The sequence below is a fragment of the Crocodylus siamensis genome, chromosome 4 (genome assembly GCF_052110815.1).
Source record: "Crocodylus siamensis isolate JL-2025a chromosome 4, ASM5211081v1, whole genome shotgun sequence".
Classification (NCBI taxonomy): domain Eukaryota; kingdom Metazoa; phylum Chordata; order Crocodylia; family Crocodylidae; genus Crocodylus; species Crocodylus siamensis.
Genome location: NC_143398.1, coordinates 68581192 through 68603979, shown reverse-complemented (window position 1 = coordinate 68603979; position 22788 = coordinate 68581192). Strand labels below are relative to the sequence as shown.

At 40.5% G+C, this 22788-nt stretch overlaps 1 protein-coding gene across 6 annotated transcripts in view; it reads left to right on the top strand.

Moving 5' to 3' along the window:
* Positions 1–22788, top strand: part of PTPRB (protein tyrosine phosphatase receptor type B) — an 85441-nt gene that overhangs the window by 35244 nt on the left and 27409 nt on the right. For all 6 annotated transcript variants that reach the window (XM_090042521.1, XM_090042522.1, XM_090042520.1 and 3 more), the window contains 13 exons: positions 660–929; positions 3616–3876; positions 6044–6310; positions 7421–7684; positions 9294–9557; positions 10137–10400; positions 11219–11482; positions 15408–15677; positions 16536–16799; positions 17371–17634; positions 18239–18520; positions 20303–20581; positions 22584–22733. In XM_090042521.1, the coding sequence (XP_089898647.1) occupies positions 660–929; positions 3616–3876; positions 6044–6310; positions 7421–7684; positions 9294–9557; positions 10137–10400; positions 11219–11482; positions 15408–15677; positions 16536–16799; positions 17371–17634; positions 18239–18520; positions 20303–20581; positions 22584–22733 (3363 nt within the window). The remainder of the gene's footprint in view (positions 1–659; positions 930–3615; positions 3877–6043; positions 6311–7420; positions 7685–9293; positions 9558–10136; positions 10401–11218; positions 11483–15407; positions 15678–16535; positions 16800–17370; positions 17635–18238; positions 18521–20302; positions 20582–22583; positions 22734–22788) is intronic.

Sequence of the window (22788 nt, the reverse complement as noted above, 5' to 3'; positions counted from 1 at the left end):
AGCAATTCTTCTATTACAAAGGAATCAGAAAGACCACAGCAGGTCGAAATATTTTTAAGACTATGGATTTCTGTTTGAAATCTCTGGGTTTATTTTTTGAATTGTGTTTGCACACCTAAGTGCCTCAGCTTCAACTAGAAGGGTGAAAAGTCCTCTCCCTCCTCAGTGTAATACCTCAGATACTAGGGACTGGGTTACTCTCCTGGCAGGAAGTATATGTGGGTTTGATGAAGACCTAGAACCCATGTCTTTCATTTAATTTAATACTAGAATTGTGTATAGGAAGTAGCACCTACAACAACCCATGTTCCTGACCATCACGAGCCCTGGCTGCTGTGTTTTTGGCTGAACTAAGTGTTGTTGGTATGTGTTAGACACTAGTGAATTGGGCCCTGAAAGGGACTTAGGCACAGAAATGCCTAGTTTATAGTTTCCAAGTGGCTTTAGGCATTAGATCAGCACCAAGCTGCTTAGCTCAGGTGAGGAGGCAGTACCTCTGAGTATGCACAGCAGCAGAATTTTAGCTGCCCAGATATTTTTAGGGGGGATTGCTTAGTACTTCAGCAGTGGCTGGGCTGTGAATCAGATTTCAGCGCTGTCTAGTGGTGTCTCCTCAGGGAAAAAAAATACAAAGTCTCTCTCTTGTTTCTGTATTTCAGTTCCCCAGAAAGTTTCCAGTCTGAAAGCAAGTAGTGGTGGTTGGTTGAGATCTCTGAGAGTGAGTTGGCTGCCCCCTGCGGGAGACTGGGAGAGGTACAATCTTGTGCTTCTGAACCTTTCCACTGTGCTGCTGAACACTACCATTGAGAAAGACCGAACAGAATATGTCATCCGTGATATAGGACTCATCCCAGGAAGACAATATGAGGTGGCAGTCATAGTGGAAAGTGGAAATTTACAAAATGCTGCTCATTGCAAGGGCCGAACAGGTCAGCACTCTTATTATTCTGTTAATTTGAATTTTCAAAATATTCAAGGGGACTATTTTGGCAGTTTAAAAAAAAACAGATATAGTGCTTATTTATTAGGAAATTCACACGTGAATTTCACTAAATGATTCACAAGAAAACTGCTTTTACATGAACTTTACAGGTAACTAATTTCACTGGTGTAGTTATCTGCCTACTGACTTCGTAAACGAAAGAACAAATACCTAGATCTTTGTTATTTGCTACTTTCTGGCTTTAGTTATCTTAGGAAACCATGTCCAGTTGTGGTGTGGACAATGCTTGAATTTTCCCATTGAATTTCAGCTGGTCAGAAAATGGGGATAAGTGATAAAGCAGTGTAATTTGGACTGATTCTGCCTTTCCCGGAGACCCAGTCTTATGTAAATATGGAAAGCATTTGAAGTGAAGTGAGTGCAGTTTAGGTAAGCGAGGTTTGCATGTAATGATTCACACCACTTTTACACTAATATAACTCTGTTGGCTTCATTGAAGGAACTCCTGTTTTGCTTTGTGAAAGTAGAATTAGACCCATGAGATGTAACCGAGTGATGTACAAACAGCCTTATATGAGAACTGTTGCCATATTATGTTCACTATTGCAAATCTGTAGTATTTTTTCATAGATTTCATAGACATCAGGGCTGGAAGGGACCTCGGGAGATCATCGAGTCCAGCCCCCTGCCCAAAGGGCAGGAAGTCAGCTGGGGTCATAGGATCCCAGCAAGATAAGCATCCAATTTACTCTTGAAGGTGTTCAATGTAGGTGCTTGAACCACCTCCGCTGGCAGACTGTTCCAGACCTTGGGGGCTCGGACAGTAAAGAAATTCTTCCTTATGTCCAGCCTGAAACTGTCTTGCAGGAGTTTGTGACCGTTCGACCTTGTCATCCCTTGGGGCGCTCTGGTGAACAAGCGTTCCCCCAGATCCTGGTGTTCGCCCCTGATAAACTTATAGGTGGCCTTCAGATCACCCCTGAGCCTGCGCTTTTCCAGGCTAAAGGGTCCCGTGGTTCTCAGCCTGTCATCGTAAGATCTGTTTTCCTGACCTCTGATCATGTGTTTGGCTCTCCTCTGGACTCTCTCAAGCTTCTCCACATCCTTTTTGAATTGTGGAGCCCAAAACTGGACGCAGTACTCCAGCTGCGGCCTCACCAAGGCCGAGTACAAGGGGAGAATGATGTCCTGGGATTTGCTTGAGAAGCATCTATGGATGCAAGCCAGCGTTTTGGTCATTAGTGGAGGTTAGTGGAGGTAATCCTCATTTGCACTGATTTAGCTGCAGTAAATCTAAAGGAACTAATCTTCCATGGCTCAGCTTATCCATGGGACTAATTGGGCAGCAGCTCAGCAGAAAAGGACCTGGGGGTTACAGTGGACAATAGGCTAAATATGAGCCAGCAGAGTGGTCTTGTTACAAAGAAGGCTAGTGGCATACTGGGCTGCATTGGTAGGAGTGTTGCCAGAAGGCCAAGGGAAGTGATTATTCCCCTCTATTCAGCACTGGTGAGGCCACATCTGGAGTACTATGTTCAGTTTCAGGCCCCTTACTACAGAAAGGATGTGGGCAAATGGGAGAGTCCGGTGGAGGGCAACAAAAATGATGAGGGGGCTGGGGGACATAACTTACGAAGAAAGATTGAGTGAACTGGGCTTATTTAGTATAGAAAAGAGAAGACTAAGAGGGGACTAAATAGCAGACTGAACTACCTCATGGTGGGGTTCGAAAGAGGATGGAGCTAGACTGTTCTTAGTGGTGACAGATGACGGAACAAGGAGCAATGGTGTTAAGTTGCATCAAGGGTAGTTTAGATTAGATATCTATCAGGAAGAATTTTCTCACTAAGAGAATAGTAAAACACTGAAGCAGGCTATCCAAAGAGGTGGTGGAAGCTCCATCTTTGGAGGTTTTCAAAACCCAGCTAGACAAAGCCCTGTCCAGGATGATGTAATTGGGGATGGTCCTGCTTTGAGCAGGGGGATGGACTAGATGACCTCCTGAGGTCCCTTCCAACCCTAAATTTCTGTGATTCTATGAATATAAATATGGGACCCATTTTGATTTCACTGTCTCTGGAGCAATCCTGTAGTGATTTCTTTGAAGTTAACTGAACTTCACTGGTATAATTGCAAAGTGAGAGAGACTAGGCTTTCTCCTATAAGACCAAATTTAATGATGAATACTCTACATCCCTTTACACATGTACACCAAGTCCTCAATATGCATATAGAGGATAAAGTTCTTCTCTCCTTTGTTCTACTCTATAGCTGGAATCATCCCCTTAACTTCAGTAGAATTCCTCCAGAAAAACACCAGGGTAAGAATAGAATGTGGACTTAGGCACATACCTTTCATATTTATTACAGCCATTTTCCAATACTAATTCTTTATTTCCCTGTCTAGGACCCCAGGTTCAACAAGGCAGTTAAATCTGTGCTTAGATTTAAAAGGTTTCCTCCTTAAAAAAATACGTTCCTTGTTGGATTAGAGTTTATCACCATTCCCTCAATGAAATTGTTACTCATTCGAGCGATATCCTTATATCCCATTAACACAAATGCACAGAGTTAGGTTTTTACTGATTCCTTTCATGTGTTTTGCCAAGATGTGGCACATATATTCACTGTTAAGTCCTTTGCTCATTGCTATATTTATGTTCTTCCCTCAGCTCCGCATCCTGTTCTTCATCTCCGTATAAAGCATACCAATGAATCTTCACTTAGTATTATGTGGGTAACCCCTATTGCAGAATGGGACAATTATGTGGTTTCATTGGAAGATACTGGTCTTACTGTCAGAAACAAAGCTCTTGCAAAAGAAGCTAAAGAATTCACCTTTGCTGATTTAGATCCTGGGAGAAAATACACAGCTATTGTCACCAGCTTTAGTGGGGATTTAAGCAACTGGACTTCAGTAGAAGGAAGAACAGGTACCATATTATCAGTCTGCTTTAACTTTAGTGAATCACCACCACCAACTGCTAGCTATCTTTGAATTGACTCAGGAACGTGTGTGCATTTTCTCAGTAGAAATGTCACATTTCTAAATCTCTTTTTGTGTATGTAAGGTACTTTACAGTATATTTCAGAACATCCTTTCTCTTCTCTGCCATTTGCCAACTCTTTCTGGGAAGGATGTGTAATTCCTAATCAAAATTGGTTTCTGAAATATGGATGTTGTGTCTGATCAATATGTATTAGCATGAGGCTCCATATAAAAGGCCCATTTTTACTTTCTAAGGGAAGTTCACCTTTGGAAAAAATATAATGCAAAAGTATTGCTTCATGGGAAAATTTCAAGTTTGGCAGACAGAAAACGTATAATCTTCAAAATACAGTTTGAATTTCACTGTCCTTTTGATTTAAAAACCTCTGTCTGTTCTCGAGATGAAGACTGCTGCACAAGTAAAATTGTAATCCTTTTTGGATACTAGTATGAAACTGACAGGGTGCTAATTTTGTGCACATGTACAAATGTAAATCATGTATGTCACTTTGCTTTTCTCAACTGATGTGCTCCTTAATGCATTCGAGGTCTTAAATTGTAACTGCAGGTGGACACAACCCTGAAAAAACCATATTTGCAGTTAGTCAAATCAAGCTTACAAAGCTTGATAATGATCCCTTGTGAAGCTTAATAAAGTGTTATGATTCTTTTGAACAGTAGGATGCTTGACTTCAACCTTCATTTATCTATTTTGTAATTAGAGCAAGATTTCATTCCCCTCTCTTTTAGGCACCCCGTCCTTGAAAAGGGTGACTGTCACACCTCACTTAGGCTGAATCTATTTTTTGCAATCAAATCAGGCACTGGTTATAAAGTATCAAACTCAGAAACTTTGGAGTTTACTTTTGAATGTACCATATAGCTGAGACCTAATATTCTCTCAACCTTATCAACTTCCAGAACCTACTAAGTTTGCAAGTATATGTTGGAATGTAAAGGTGTTCCCACAAAAATCCTAGTAAGGTCTGAATAGATAAAAATAGCCTTTTGCACAAAAAGCCAAACCTCACAATGACAAAGCCCACACAAGGTTGAGAGGAAAAGTTCAGAATGTTTGAACACAGGATTTTGGTTCTGACAACTCTATAATTGACCTAATCTGATCTACTTTTAATAAGTAAATTTTTAACTTAATCTAATTATATTTAATATCACTAATATAATGATTACTGTCAACAGAATTATTTCAGTGGTAATTAGAAGTACAATTAGATGAAAGTAGGTGCACATTAAAAATAAATTAGGCCAAATTATTTTGGAACCAAAGTCCAATAGTTAGTATTTTAGTACTGAGATTGATATTAGACAAAATAGGATGTCTGGACCTTAATTTTTCACGGTTTATGTGTTTTCACATATAGGAAGGTAGGACAGTTAAGTCTGACTGCCAACCAAGGCCAAAATGTTTCCTTATTTCAACCAAATTTTGTCAAATTTTTAAAAGGTTAATTTGAGTTTTTGTGAAAATTGGTCCAAATGATAGGCCAGGTGCCATTTACTTTTGTCTATACAGGTCTACCCTATTGTAACAAGAATGGCATTCTATAATTCAGCTTGTAATAGTAAAAAATGAGTGCTCTGAATTTTTTCCATAGCAAAACGAATTCAAGAAAGACTAATAATGTATGTCTCAGTAACTCAGAAAATTACAGAATTGAAAGGTGTTTCCTTAGCTAAGTCCTTTTTGTTTGTGGAATTCATTTGCCACTGAATAGGGACAGGTGTGTGGGAGAATTCTAGGCAAGTACAATAGTCATCACATAAACAATTGTTTTTAAGTACTTTGTTTTTATTTAAATGGTATTTATGAAATGCGGTCCCTCCCAGGCTTTCAATCTTGAATCATTTTAGTCTGACCTATAAAAGCCTGGGAGACGTCTCAGTGCAGTAGATGGTTTCCGATACACCACATCCCATCAGACAGGAAACAGGACTGGGAGTCCACAGTTAGCTTATTTTTAGGCCTGTTGAGTCTGTCTGTAAATTGAACTGCTGCTTTGATGCATTTCTGTAGTGTGACTGAACTATGTTTATTTGGGGAATTTTTTATCTTTGTTTCTGTTTACTAATATGCCATTTTCCCATTGCAGTGCCAGCTCAGGTGACTAGCCTAACTGTGGAAAACCAAGGAGCAACCAACAGTCTGTTCACCAATTGGACAAGGGCAGTGGGAGATGTAGAGTCATACCAAGTGCTGCTGATTCATGAAAATGTAGTCATTAAAAATGAGACTGTACCCAGTGAGACCAACAGATACCACTTCCATTCCCTGAAACCTGGAGGCCTCTACTCAGTGGTTGTGACCACAGTTAGTGGAGGAATATCTTCCAGACAAACAATTGCAGAAGGAAGGACAGGTATAAAAGGGGAGAAGGATGCACTCCACCCCCTATTTGTAAATTCTTTAAGCCTGAATTCAATATGAAGAAAGGTTTTTGTGATTAAAGCACTAGATCAGCACTGGGTTAGCTGCTAGATTTAGCCAAAGATTTCCTGCGTGTAATCCTGGACAAGTCACTAAATCCCTTGTCCCTCCATTCCCTGTCTCTTGCCAAGATTCTTGTGAATTATAATGGCTCTTTGTGATGCCCTTCACATAGTACAAGGATGCAAAACATTCAATTCAGAATCTTTTGGTTTAATTCTGCACCTTTCAGGAGCCAGAGAGACCAGCAACAGTCCTCTGGATATTGAATGACTTGGAAAAATACTAAAGCACCAATACAAATGAATCATTTTTTTTAATTCAGGAAAGACAAAAATTCTGTGATATGACTCAGATGTTTCTCACGAAAACAAAGAATTGTATTCGCAGAAAAAAATAATGAAAGACAGTGAGAAAATAGAACTGAAAGCTTTAAAAACCAGAAAACAGTCTTAAAATCTCCCATTACTATTGACTATGACAGAATATGGGCCACCAGAGCTTCCACAAGTGTACATCAGCTTCACTTCAGTGGAGTTATACCAAATTGTGCCTGCTAAGGGTCTGACATATTCAAGTTACAGTATTTCAGTAAATACTTCTGATAATTACATGAGAAACTGACCAGCTCTGACAAGTTGAAACCCATGGGCACAATTTGCTTCACTGCAAATAAATAAATACATGAATATAAAATCTGATCACTAGAGGGCAGAAAACTACTGATAATTAAATACATATGTTAGCTGGGGCTTTGAAACAACTAAAGTATAAGTGGTTATTCATACTCATGATGAATGACGCTTTGTGAGCATAGCAATATTTTGAGATTTTTGAAGTGTCACCATCAGACCTTTAGTCTTACTGTCACAGATAATTTCATTCAGTTTCCTCAGAAACTCAGATGTTTGCTGTGCAAAGCTTCCTAGTCCTGAATAAGAACCCTAGATTTTAATTTTTCATAGTCATGTTCTATATATGCCTGTTACCCTTAATAGGAGTAAGCTATATCATTCTCCTCTTTTATTTTTTTGTTGAATAGTTCCTTCCAGTGTGACTGGAGTAACAGTGAATAACTCAGGTCGGCGTGACTACCTCAGTGTTTCTTGGCTGCCAGCTACCGGAGATGTAGATAGCTATTTGGTAACACTCTCTCATAACGGCCAGACTGTTCAGACTCTGACCATTTCCAAATCCTTCAGTGAATGTTCCTTTAACAGCCTCACTCCTGGAAGACTCTACAATGTGATGATAACCACAAAAAGTGGGAAATATGAAAATCATTCCTTCAGTCAGGAAAGAACAGGTAAAAAGGAGAGAAAAAAGAAGCTCTGTGTAAATTCAGTCATGTCGCTTGTTCAGTCTTTTGCAGTGATCCATCTTAGCATTAACATTTGACCAAAAAGTGTACCTGAGGGTTGTGAGTGAGAGGGTTAGGTCATTAACTACGCTACTAAAGAATGAAGGACTGATTCCCATTAACCCTGGCGCTGCAGTCCTGAACATAAATGAGAATCAGGCCTACTGTTCTCACCTCTGTTGAAGCCAATGTTGAAGCTGCAATTGACTTAATGGGAACAGAATTTAGCTCACTGCATGATAAGGAAAAGGCGGACATAGAGTAATTACATGGTAAAGACAGCCTGAGTGAGAATTAATTTGTGGTTTTCAGGAGACCCAGAATTTTAATCTAAGTATAAGTGAAAGGATAAGGAGCTTTCAATTTTGTGAAACATCAGAATCTAATAGTAATTTGACAGTCCTCATGGTGAACTGAGCTCATATGACAATTTTTGGCTCAATAGTTCTTTGTTCCAAGTCTTTTTGTTTAGCCTTTTATGTACCATTGTTTGCTGTCACTGTCCAAGAGGCAAAAAACCCCATGAAAACAGGTACGTAAGTGAATAGGGAATGGAAAGTAAGACTGAAAATATTTTATCATATAAATGAAGGACACATAACCTCCTTAACTTCTGATTGTGCTCTATTAAAGAGGATGTAGCAGGCGTAGGGGGTTTCAGGGAAGAGTGACCAAAATTATTAGTTTTGGGAAGAACTGATATGAAGATATTTAAAAAAGTATTAAAAACAGTTTAACTAGGGAAGTATAAGAAGAAAAGGAGACAGGAGTCAGATACACAAATTAACAAAGGGTACAGAAGATAGCATGCATTTCTAGTCTTTTCACTTTCCAGAAGAACAAGAGAACAGTAAATTAAACTGAAAGGTAGCAAACATAGAACAAATAAAAGGAAATTCTCATCCACTCATTGCAAAGTCAGTCTATGAAACTCATTGCCACATTTTAGTCTGAAGACAAAGGTTCAGATCTCATTCTACCTATTAGGCACCGAAGTGCAATTCTATCCCAACCTACTCAGTTCCCTAAAAACTTGTTAATACAAAGGGGTGGGTGGATGGTCTTCCTCTTTGCCACTTTTTGTACTTTAATCTTATGGCAAAGATGAAGAAAGTAATAGATTTTTCCAGGGACTCAAGGAGGCTAGAATAGGATCACACTTAGGTGCCTACATCTACTTGGTGTCTAATAAGTGGAATGGGATCTGACCCAAAGACTTCAGTAGTGTTCAGTAACAATGTTGCCCTTGTATATGGCTAATAAGAACAGTGGGTGTTACAATTAACAAGAATTAACCCCCCTTTTCCCCCATCTCCTCTTGATCCTTCATGCTAAATGGCATAACCTAACCTCTAATAGGGTTTAAGAAGAAATGTTCTCAGTGGACAGTCCAGGCCATAACTTCCTGATGTGTAGGGATTTATTGCATCCTCTTCTGAAGTAGCTGTTTCTGATTCCCCTAATCCAATATAGTGATTGTCTAGCCTTTTTAGGGTGTTCTGTGTGACACCAGATGCTGTTTTGTATCCCTGATCATTTATTTTCTTTCTTCCAGTACCTTCCAGTGTTCAAGGAATTGCTGTCAGCAATTCAGCCAGAAGTGACTATTTAAAAGTGTCCTGGCTGCACGCCACTGGAGATTTTGATAATTATGAAGTGATCATCAAGAACAACAATGACTTCATCCAGACAAAAAGTGTCCCCAAAGATGCAAATGAATGTGTGTTCAGTAAACTGGTCCCAGGGAGGCAGTACAGCATCACTGTTAGCACAAAGAGTGGAAAATATGAGACTATGGAAAGGGTGTATGGAAGAACAAGTAAGTAAATACCTGGGAGAGAATTCTATTTGGAGGGAGACATTTGTATTTACAATACACAGGAAAAAAGGTGAATGATATGTTAATAGCTAACCATGATAGCTTGACTCTACAGATGGGTGTCACTGTACAAACAGGAAGTAATTAGGTTACAATGAATGTTTAAATCAAAGATATCTGTTTTGGGTTTTGAAACCTTTGAAATGAAGATTCTGTAATGTTGTACAAGGCTAATCCATTATTTATGTTTGAAAAGGTATGACAGGCCATGCAAAGCATCACTCACTTAAAACACTTTTTCATGTGACCCATTGAAGATACAGGAAGGATCATCTAAATTTTTATTATTAATAAAATTGCCTCTCATATTATATGTTAATTATTATATTAATAATATAATAGCTGAGGTACATGGACCTCACTGTGCTAGGTGTTGTAACATGTGTCTTAAATATAATCCATGCCTTTCAATAAAAGTTTGTTTGAGAGAGTTCACACCAGCAGTAGTATTTCAGAACTGTAACCAGAATAATGATCACTGAGATTTTTATCTGGGTCTCTTTTCTATCGTCTTCTCAGTGCCAGAGTCAGTAAAGAGTCTGTCTCTTAGTAACAGAAGCACAGAAGATCTGCGAGTTACCTGGTCAAAGGCTGAGGGGGATGTTGATAAGTATGAGATTCAGCTGCTCTTCAATGACATGAAGGTCTTCCCACCCATTTTGCTTGGAAACACCATTGAGGAGTATCAGTTCACGGCTCTCACCCCGGGACGCCTATACAAAATTTTTGTCTCGACAATTAGTGGCAATGCACAGTGTGCTACTTTCATAGAAGGACTGACAAGTAAGAAAAAAATGCAACAATTAAAACTTGCCTTATGGTTTTTTCATTCAATAACCAGAGAAAAGAACTGGAAATTCAGAAAATCCAGGCTGGGTCCCAAATTGCTTGAGCCTTATTACACAGTGAAACCAGCTGTAATATTGACATTTCTGCTAACACGACCTTACATTAATAAATAAATGTCAAAAGCATTAACATGTGAATGTTTGAGAATAGTTGCTTAGTTGATTATGGGAGAAGATGGGTTTCTTTTATGCCTGTCTTTACTCCTGATTTGCTTGGTGACCTTGCTTGATAATTTAAATGCTCGATGCCTCAATTTACCCACCTGTACAATATGTTTATTATTCAGGTTTTGAGAGGCTTCATGTGTTAATTTGAAAAAAGCTTTGATATTCCCAGAGGGAATATGTTTGTATAGTATTATTTAGTAATATTTGCAGAATGCAGAGATTCAATATTCTTTTGTTTTCTTTATCATTTTCCTTGGAAACATGTGGTGTTTGATTTCCGAATACAAAAAGAGAGAGAGGGAAGGAGAGAGAGAGTGTTGTATATTTTTAAGGAACCATATTGCAAACCCTCATACACATCTGTATCTTTACTGTTATGGGAAACTGGACTGCTCACATGAGTCACATTATGCCTGTGTGTAAGCATGTATCATCGTGAGGAAAGGGTCCTTTTTCTTGTTGTAGTCATTCTTGTTCTAAACTTTAGAATGTCATTTGCTGCAACTATAGAAATAATACCAAGTGAAATAGTTCAATGGAATGAAACATTTCTGACTGATTTCTCTCTGTTTCTTTTTATTCCAGTTCCAAGTGCAGTCAAAAACATTCACATTTCCCCCAATGGGATGACAAACAACCTAAAAGTCAACTGGACTCCTGGAGCAGGGGATGTTGATTCCTACACAGTGATGTTATTTCAGCAAAGCCATCAGCTTGATTCCCAAACTGTCTCAAAGCATGTCTACGAGCACATATTTAACAAGTTGGAAGCAGGGGAGCAGTACCGAGTTGTGGTGCAGTCTAACAGCGGCACTTTGCACAACAATTTAGCAGCTTTTGGGAGAACAAGTATGTTTCTTCATGGATAATGACCAAAAATGTATAAAGCTTGCCCATGAGATTTACTATTTTATTAGATGTTGCTACTTTTTTATTCATCTAGTTTTCAAAAGTATGGGGCAACTCAGATGAGAGAAGATGTCTCTGTATCACAAGAGGTAACTCTCCACTGCAGCAGTAATATGTCCTAGGAGAGATGACCTCACCTTAGCAACTGCTGCCAAAGACAAGTGTTCCATACCTAGATATATGCTGATCAGGTGGCTGTGTGGTGTCCTTCTGCAGCTGCTTTTAGGACTCTGATCCCCAATGTGCTGGAGAGCAGCTGCTGGAGGTGACCCCAAGGTGGTTTCACTTGTACACTCCTGGGACCTCTGCACATTCAGGTAAAGGTGTGATAGGATCTGATGCGCAATCCACATAGTCACGCTTCCTGCCATGCCACACGTGCATAGCAGGAGGAATGACTGTGGGATCCAGCATCAGATCCAATCATGCCTTATTGCCAGTGCAAGGGGAGCCCAGGATTGCATTCCTGTGCTCTCCTTGCACTGGCTCCCATAGTTGTCAGCCCCGCAGCTGATAGGACTTACAGTGGAAGCAGCATTCCCCATGCTGCCCCCACTGCGAGCCCCACAGCTGATGAGGCTTGCAGATGTGGCAGTGTTCTCTGCTGTATCATGTCCCCCCATCCTCCCCCCATAAGCCCTGCATCTGATGAGGCTCACAGGAGGCAGCATTCTCCCCACTCTGAGCCCAGCAACTGGTGAGGTCCACAGTGGGGAGCAATGCCGTCAGTGCTGCTGCCAGTGCAAGTCTTGTCAGCTGCAGAACTGGCAGCTGGTGGTACAACCCTGTAGCTGGGAGCTCCTCAGCTGATGGGATTCCCAGCCATGGGGGGAGCATTTAGCCACATGTTCAATTAATGGTATGATAAGAACAAGCTGCAAAATTATTACAGTTTTTTTGTTGACTAAACTTTGTAGTTTATTGCTTATCACACCATTAATTGGTTGAATGTATAGCTGGGCCACAACTAAAGGTGTGATTAACTGGTTAATCACACCTTTAGTGTAACGTGTATAATGTGTACATGGGGCCCTCAACGTGGAGCCTGTGTAAGTGAGGCATGATAACTGGGACATGCTGTTGCTTTGGTGCTGCAGTCACCCAGAATTTGAGGGTTTCATTCCCCAGACCCTAAAGGAATGGACATAATGATTTCCCACAGGGTAAAAGGGACAGGGCTTTATCTCATGTGTACTTCTTAGTTGCCTATGTGTTCTCTTTTACCCTGTGGTTCAGATTCTACTTACTATAGTAACTTACTCCATTTTCATTAAGGGCTAAGTTACCATGATGTATGTTCTCCTTGCTTCGGGATAAGATTATGCATGCAAGGAGTTACTGTGTACCAGCTGATGCACAGCAAATCCCTCCTTCTTTTACCCTGTAGTAAACTGTTTTTACTAGAGTGGGAGTGCTATAGCTATGGTGATCTAAGAAATATGCAAGAAGCAAATTTTGATTGGTAGTGTATTTTATTTTACCAGCTGTAGAGATGTTAGACAAACTTTTGGCTACAAAAATGCTCAGGAAGACTATTTCTAATATCTAACATCTCTCTCTACTATATTGCTGGTTCAGTAAAAGATATTACCAAACCAGACCTTGCTTCTCGTAGGTTGTTTATATATCCATGTCCTTTTGATATGAGCAACTGTATCTGAGTACATGTTCACAAGATTGTACCTTGCATCCCTGTATCTTGGGATCTGTTAATGTATCCCCTCATGTTTGAGGAGGGTCTTAAGTTGCATACTACTAGCAGAGCCCATTGCTCAGTTGGGGCCTGCTAAGTTATATTTAGATCCAATATCTAGGGCAATACACAGTGCAGTCACTTGATTTAAATCTTCTTCCTTTTTTTTTTGAGAACTTGACTTTGCTTTGAGGCTAGAATTTTTGGGTGGAGTTGCTCTTGGCTAAAACACATTTTTTCCCCCATATAGCCTGTCTTCCCTATTACCTCAATGGCTTTTGTTGTTTCTATATTAATGCTTTCATACCTTACTTAGAAAACTGTGATTATTATTCAGGCATTTCTCCCTATTTCCTAGAGAAATTATCTTTTCTAATTTTTTTTAATAATCCTTCCTTTGCATTCTTTTTTCTGCTGCTCAAGTGCCATGAAGTCTGGAACCTTGCCCTTCTACTCCTCTCACCTGTTCTCTTCATCTTTACCTTATTGTGCTATACTTACTTTTCATGCCTGAGGAAAGAAGAATGTAACCTACATCTGAGGAATAGTTTGTAAATGCCTCAGCCATATACAACTCAGCCATAACAAGATGGCAGAAAAGAGCTAATGGCAGCACAGTCAGGACCTTGTGCCCATATTTAAATGTAAATACTATCTGATATTATTTCTCACATATGTTTGTTTAAACAAGCAATTAATTTATGTTAGCTCAGGGGGCAATTATGATCCACATACTCTGCTTTGCAAGTTTATGCTCCTTGAAACAGTGATGGAAGCATCTCTTCAGAGAACAGATTATAGTTCTCTGACACTTTTTTTGCCCAAACTCCATCCTAGGGCAGGTTAAAGATGCCTGGGCTAAGTGGTTGTTTTCTGCACCAGTTGGCAACAGTCCCCAAAGGGTTTGTCTTCCAAGCAAAGATAACACAGTTCAGCCTACTTCTACAGGCACAAGGAGCCATACGAGGGTGTCATACAACCTGGTTCTCTAATTTCTAGGGATTCTCCAGTTCAAGACAAGTTCAAAATACTGGAGAGGCAGATGCTTTCTATTCCCTTTTACACTGCTGGAGAAAAAGGAGTGGAAAAATGTTAGTAGCTCTCCCCTCATTTTTATGGGTGTCAGCAAAGAGAAAGCTGTATTGTATTTAACAGAGCAGTAAAACTCAAATTGGTTAGCTAGCCTTCCATCATTGACTTTCACCCTGGACACTTTCTCCAGATTTAAATTAAATCATGAACAGAGATGGCCAAAACAATAAACTTTACTATTGGTATGGTAGCATGATGTATAAGGTATGAAAAGGGGGCAAGCAACCAGAATCTCTAGAAACAAAGACTTAATTTTTCATGTTTGGTTGAATCTGCCATATGCTGCCTTTTCAGTGCAATAGTCTCATGATTTTTTAAAAAGTGCTGTCCCTTGAATGCCCATGCCATTAGTTAAACAGTATGCCAGCCACATCAGCTCATTTTAGCCAGTTTTATGAAAGCAGCTGTAATTTTTAGGCCCCTCCCTTGGGGTCTCTAATTTAGGCATATTTATTTTCAATTCATCACAAAGAGGAAGTGCAAGAAAAATTAGTCTTTGAAAATCAGTTTAATATCATCTGAAACCATAATGAGCTCTAAAATACCTTAATAATAGAGTTTTTGTGTAAGTTTACTAAAGGACAGAGTTAAGGTTGTCTGAGAATGCTAATTAAGTTTTTGCATGCATTAACATTCTTACCTTTCTTTTGAGCTTAACCTTCCCTCTGAATTTCTTGAATATGTTAATTTTTGTTTGGGGATGCTTACAGGAACCCTGTAACGAAGGGCAATCCAACTCACAACCTGTGAAGCACAATGTGACCTTCAGTTGCATCTCCCAGAGTCACACTGTGAGGTGTTGGGGTGGGGTTCTCTCCCTTGCAAAATATGGCTGGTGCAGGATGCTGCCCCCAGTCACAGGGAAGTTGGACAACTCGGTTGTAAAGCATTTTACCCTAAATTGCTGATGAGCACTCTTAGGTTTAACTTCATCTGAATGCATTTTTGATACACACACACTGCATCCATGTGCCTGTGCAGACATATGCAAATATTTTTAATGGTTGATTAACACGTAGATATGTAGTAAGTGATATACAGTCAGCTTCCTAATGCCCTTTCTTTAATTGTTCTTCCTAGTTCCAGCCTCTGTCCGGGAATTATCTGCCAATCATGCCTACAGCAGTCATTCCTTATTAGTAACTTGGCAGAGTGCTGGTGGTGTGGCTGAAAGATATGATATTCTTCTCTTAAATGAGCAAGGGACCATACTGAGCAACAAATCAGAGCCAGCTACTGCTAAACAACACAAGTTTGAAGACTTAGTCCCAGGCAAGAAGTACAAAATACAAGTTTTGACAGTCAGTGGTGGGCTGTTCAGTAGAAGAACAGAAACTGTTGGCCAAACAGGTAATAAAATATTTCAGTTTTATTATGGTACCTGCAATTAAATATGGTATAAATGTATGAATCATCCTTATTTGCTGTCATTAAAAAACCTCTAAACCAATCTCTTGATATCTGTGCATTATGTCTGATTTAATATATGAATGTGATTTTTTTTTTTACAAAAAAAAAAAATAATAATAATGATGGAGTCTCCAGGTCATGGTGCATTGTGTATTAAAACAGAATGCTAATAAGTGCCACTCTCAGCATATTTATTATAAAAGTACCTGGATTCTTTTTGTTATCTAGCCTTTGAATTCATTTCGAATTCTTAGCCCAGTGTTCAATGTGTATGTATTTCAGGCACCTCTGAACTTTGGGCCAGACCTTGCAGTCTTCACTAAGGCAGCTCTTCATTACGGAAGTATATGGGAAGTTTTGCCTGAGTATAGACTGGAGAATTAGACCCACTGTGTAATATTTAAGGATAATGGTTTTCTCTGATTTAAAAATATCCCCAATTTTTGGTTAAAAAAAAAGTAACCCCAAATCCACATTTTCCCATGATTAGAATGAAACACCACTATATATATAAGGTTACATTTTTTTAACCAAAAATTGGGGATTTTTTTTAAATCGGAGAAAACCAGGATCCCTCATAATATGCATAGGTCATTATTGCTAACTATATGCATAGGTCATTATTGCTAACTATAAATGACAGTATTTTCACCTTGCCTCTGAATTTTCTTGTTTTGGGGGGGTTTAAATTTGTAATAATTTTGGTTTAACAGATACTTTTAGCAAAAAGTTTTCATTTCACTTAGATTTCATTAATGACACGCTGACTTTTTCTTTTATATTTATTTCTGTTTCCAGTTCCAGCAGCGGTCACAAATTTGAAGATCACAGAAAGTACCACTGAACGCCTGTCCTTTAGCTGGACTGCCTCCAAGGGAGAATTAGACTCATATGATATCTTTCTGTACAATCCAGACAAATCCCTTCAGCACAGAATTTCAGGGGACCAGAGCCTTGAGAAGTGTTCTTTCCCGAACTTGCAGCAAGGCAGGATGTACAGAATGGTGATTGTTACCCACAGCGGAGACCTTACTAATGAGTCATCTATCTTTGGAAGAACAGGTAAAAGGATACAACAAGACAATCTGTCTTCAATGAGATGTTCATTAAGGACACTAATGAGCTAATCTAAGAGCCTGAAATCTTGTGCTAGACTAGTAAAACTGCTAACAGTACCCACTCTATCTTTATACATCTAAAAAGAACCTGAATTCTAAATCATGGAACACCTGATGTGAAAAATGTATAATATGATCGTATTATACTAGCTGCATTATACAAAGGTATCTATGTTGTGCTGGGTACAGTATATGCATACAGTTATAATGCAATTTCCTTCCCCAAAAGAGCTTAAAATATTTGTTAATGACAGGACTTAATATGGAAGCAAACTGTGAGGGGTAAAAGTAAAGAGAAAATAGGAGTGGAAGTTTTTCAGGGTAAGCACCTACTGTAGCTCACTAACTGTGTAGCCATTATCAAGTACCAGAGTTCTGTTGGCGTTTACAAAGCCAACATTGCTGCCCAGGGAACCCGTGCTAGTCTCCCACTACTAGCATGCACCCAAAATATGAATCCCACACTGTAAACTTGTGCATGTTCATCACATCGTAATACACATTGTCCTTTCCAGTTCCAGCCTCAGTTGTTAATCTCAAAGCATCTAACAGAAACATGACGGACAGTCTTTGGTTCACGTGGGGCCCAGCATCAGGAGATGTAGATTTTTATGAACTAAATCTTTATAATCCAAATGGCACACAGAAGGAAACATGGCGGAGGAAAGACCTGAGAGAGTGGCATTTCCAAGGTCTGGTTCCTGGCAGAAAATACACCTTGGTTGTAGTAACCCACAGCGGTGACCTGACTAATACAGCAAATGCCGGGGGAAGAACAGGTAAAGAACCACATAAGGCTTTTTCCTCTCTCAACTATCAGATTTCACATGTTCAATGATACATGGTAGATTTATTCCAAGATAACATTTTTATTATGTGGATTATTAAAGGCATCAAAGAGTACACATGAGACGCTTGTAAATGATATTACCAGGGCCATCCCTGTGGAGGGGACAAATCGAGGTGACTGCCCCAGGCCCCATGCTTTGCAAGGCCCTGTGGAGCCAGGCACAGCAGCAGCAGTGCGGAGCCAGGCAGGACTGTGGCTTTGCATCCAGCCGCTTGTTTCCCACCCCTAGCCACTGATGCTGCCACCACCAATGGCAGGGGTAGCTTCTTTAGGTCTGGGATCGGAGTGGGAGTGAGGCCCCACATGGGCTGATTTGCCCCAGGCCCCGTACCCTACTCGGGTCACCTCTGGATATTACATTAATGGCATGAAATTAATCAGAGTCTAGCTGGCTTGTTTGGAGTCCTGTTTTTTATTGATGTTATTTTACAGAGGCTAAAGAATGTAGAAGGTAATAAGTGTCTTGTCACCCACAACTCATTCTTTATACAAATGTCATGTGAACCATTTTTTCTCCTTTTTTCCTGGTCTAGCACCCAGCCCTCCTAATGCTGTATCATTTGCTGATGTTGCAAACACCTCCCTATCGATCACTTGGATGGGCCCTTCAGATCAGACAGATTATGATGACTTTGAGTTGCAGTGGTCCCCAAAAGATCATCTCACAGTATTCAACCCTTACAGCAGCAACAAATCAAAGGGGCGTATCGTGTACGGACTTCGACCAGGGAGGCTCTATAAGTTCAGTGTTAGGACTGTCAGTGGTAACAGTTGGAAGACATATAGTCAAACAGTGTCTGAAACTGTGAGAACAAGTAGGTACCCATTTTGTTCAACACTCTTCCTTTGTGATTGTTCAGAAATATCATGATGTACTTAACCCACATCTCAAGATCCAAACTCCATGACTGACCTGTATCTCTGAGATGGACTTTAATTCTCAAAGTATCCCTTCCGTGATGGGCTATAAAAATGGGCCATCCAAGGAAAAGAACAGGGCTAGAGGGTGGATGAGAAGAACTGTAGAAAAGTTAAGCAGCTGTGATTCACACATCTGTGATTTCCCTTAGTAGCAATTCATGCTATGGGTGAGTGGAAATTCATGACTAAGTTCTAGAGCTGTGCAAAGCTTTGGTCCCGGATTCAATTAGGTGGAGATTTGGCTTAATTTGGTGGCCAAATCTCTGAATTGAATCAGAGGACCCTTTAGTCTCTGAGAATCAAACTGGAACCATCCGAATCAATTCGGAGAGATTCAGAGGTTCAGACAGACACAGCTTTAAATGTTTTTTCTACATACATCTAGGTAGCAGACGGCTCTTGAGTGCTGCGATGCTGGGAGTCTCACAGAAGCGCGGGGGACTCCCCAGTGTGCAGCAGATCTGGAAGTGGACCAGAAGCACTTCCATTGCACTTCCTGGTCCTCCAGGGATTGCGCTGGGAGTGGGGAGGGACGCCCCGCACCTCCCTGCTTCGGAGACTGGTGCCTTCTGAGTCTGGGGGGGCACCTGGGGTTTCCCCATGGCCGACTGCTGAGCTGGGGAGGTACGGGGGGGCCCCCAGTGCGCTCCCCGGCAGACCTGGAAGTGCACCAGAAGTACTTCCAGTCCACTTCTGGGTTCGCTGCCAAGAACAGTAGGAAGCCTTCCATGCTCCTGGGAGATGCTCCATGCACCCCAGTACTGCAGCAATCATGAAACGCACTGCTACCTCAAGGTATGTAGAAAAAACTTTTAAAGCTGTGCCTGTGTCCAAATCGCTGATTTGCTGAATCAGCATTGAATCTTCAGATTCGGATTCGACCGAATCGAATCAGGGACTGATCCAAATCAACGGATTGAATCACTGGCCCTGATTCAGGCCAAATCTGAATCGAGTAAGGCCCACTTTGCACTCCCCTACTAAGTTCAGACCAAATTCTAGAAGAAAAATACTACAAAACATTTGTCTCTTTCTTTGTTCAGAAGTTTGTCCTGATCAGTTTTCTTTTTCCTTTATGCTTGAGGGTAATGTAAGGGTCTTACATTTCAGAACTCTTAGAAGTGTTTGCAAAGTAGCTCTTAAATTATACTTTGCAACTGTAAGTTAATCTTTAGGGGGTCAGAAATTGGCACCCAAGATCAGTAGTCACTTGAAAAATACTGCTTTTCTACTGTAAGGTAGAAAAGGTTGTAAAAGGTATTCATTTCAATTATACTGAATAATTATTTTTTTCTTTGTAACTAGATGTAGCCTGTAAACCTTCTCAAAAGTGTCACAGTTGTACACTACATACCTGTTGTAGTTTTCATGAGACTACATGGAGACAGGGGGGTGGGGATTGCTTTTATTATTAATTACTAAAGTTTCACATACCCTAAGAAGTCAAAGGCACTAACTGTAGTTCTGGATGGATAGATTGAGCCAAAATGAATTTAAATGACAGTTGTTTATCATTCCTGTGGGGGAGGGTAGCATTTCTGATTCTGAGCCCCCTGCTTTAATCAGACTACCAATTTAGAGTACTAAGAATGAAGTCCACAAAGTGAGTATGAAATATATTAATCTGGTCTTCTTCACCATTGAACTTCAACTTACCAGCTTCTCCTCCATCTTAGAACCAGACAAGATACAAAACCTTCATTGTCGACCACAGACCTCTACCGCCATAGCATGTTCCTGGGCTCCTCCTGACTCTGACTTTGATGGATATAACATTGAGTGTAAAAAAATGGACACTGGGGAAGTTGCATTTTCCAAAAGGATAGAGAAAGAGAAATCTTTGTTTAACATCATGACACTAGTACCCCACAAGAGATACATGGTGTCCATCAGAGTACATTCTGCAGACATGACCAGTGAAGTAGTTGAAGACAGCACTATCACTATGATAGATCGTAAGTCCTTTGTATAAGCATAATTTAAATATGGGGAAGGTGCAGGTAGAAAGGATGAATCATCTGTTCCCATTGGTTAGTCAACAGTAGACTTTCCAACCTTCAAACCTTCAATATGCAGCACCAGGCATTGAAATATGTAGCCAGATCATGGAACCTCTGTGTTTAGCTGCACATTGCACAAGACTATCTGAAGTTTTAACTATAAAATAATTTCTTAAAGACATTTTTTCACTGTATATATCTCAGTGCAAAACTGGTTAGTTTGGCTCATGTAGTAAAAGCAGCCGTAGAAGGAGGATTCACAATTATAACATGTCAGTTAAGGCATAGTGTGCGGCTCACAACCATCCTCTTTTGCTTCCCCCTTTCTTACTCTCTGTATTACTGCTTTGCTCTCACTTGCTCTCGCCCCTTATACAGAGCAATGCTCAGAGCCAGGGTAGGAGACTACCTGGAGACAAAGAAAGGGCACTAAATTGTCACTGGTTCTTTTTCTTTTTCATTATTCCTCTCAGGAATGTGATCACCTGGGGCAAGTTCAGGACTCCTGTTAGACTCCATTATTCCTCCTCCTACAGGCTGCAGGTGGCATGGGCGACTGGTGCCTCCCAAGTCTGGGGGGGTCACCCGCAGGTGCTGCCATCGGCAGCAGGGCCAGAGCTGGCAAGCTCCTTCAGGTGCCACCATCAGCATCAGTGGCGGGGCCAGAGCTAGCGAGGTCCTGCAGGCACCACCACGATTGTCAGGGGAGGTCATGTACCCCCAACATGTGTCACCTATGGCAGGTGGGATGGAAATGGCTGTGCCATGACTCCTCCCATTCTCAGGAGGATGGGCAGGAAATGACAGCATGCCCCAGTGCCTTCTGTATGATGGTGCTCCCCATGACTGCTTGCTTTACAGGGAGACTCTGTATTGACACTAGGCAGCATAGGATGCATTTAATCTGGGAAACACTGAGCAAAGGAATACTACAAAGGCCAGAAAACAAAAAATCGACCTTCACATTAATTGCATTCAAGTTTCCTCTCTTCTCTAACATGAGGGATGCTACAAGAAATGAAATCAAAATTAACCTGAAAAGTCACAAAATCTAGACCAGAGCCTCTCTGAAGGCTCAATTGTTTTCCATTATTTTTTAAATTTCTGAACCTCACTGCAATCCTAGATGCTGGCTGACTGTAGAGGCAAGACTCTGAATCCCCTGAAAAGCCTTCCCTACCAAGAATTCCAGCTTGGTTTTCTAGACCCAAGAAGTTTGGCTAACCTTCAAACACTTGACTGGCTGAATTTTTGGTTTATTATCCAAGCTGAAACTTTTGAAGTTCAGCCATTACTATTTTTCATGGATACCATTATAGAATAGGAGATGGCACAGTTTACTGCAGTTCCTCTATGCTGGATATGTTCTTTGGGGGCCTGCACCATTGCACTTTCTTTTCCATTTAATTTCTGCTGTGTTTCTGTTAGATTCATAGGGATGATACAAATGGCTATTTCCTATGGAAGGTGCACTGTAAATCTCTTATGGGAGTCAACCTCAGTGTTTTGTGTGATTGGTTCACTGTTGTTCCTCAAACATTGTTTACTGAACCAGTAGGCGCAGGAAGGGACCATAAAGACCTTTCTGCATTACATGTGAAAAATGACCTCCAGGTACCCGGATTGGACACATCTTAGCAAATGCTGTTCTAGTATCTGTCATTTAAGGTTGCATAGATTTAATGAGTCTTTAAGAGAGTCTCAGTCAGCTCCTCTTCCTACTGAAGAGCTACCACTGTCACTGTGTTTAACATGCTGCTGGTCTGTTTCATGGAGCTTTGGCAGCTTTTCTGCTGGAGAGGGCTACACTCCATGATTACAAAGAGCATAAAATAGGAGACTTTAGGGCCAACTGGTTGAGTTTGTTGAGATTTGCATCTCAATTACTGTTTTACATAGTTGAAAACACATAGATGATATACTTTATTCACTCCCTTCCCCTTTCTTTTTTTCCCAGGCCCCCCTCCTCCACCGCCACATATCCGAGTGAACAAAAAAGATGTGCTGATTACCAAATCCTCCATCAACTTTACATTCAACTGCAGCTGGTTCAGTGACACCAATGGAGCTGTAAAGTACTTTACTGTGGTTGTGAGGGAGGCTGATGGTACGTGTTCATGAATAAATAGAAATGCTAGTGTAATGGCCATCATAAGAGGTGT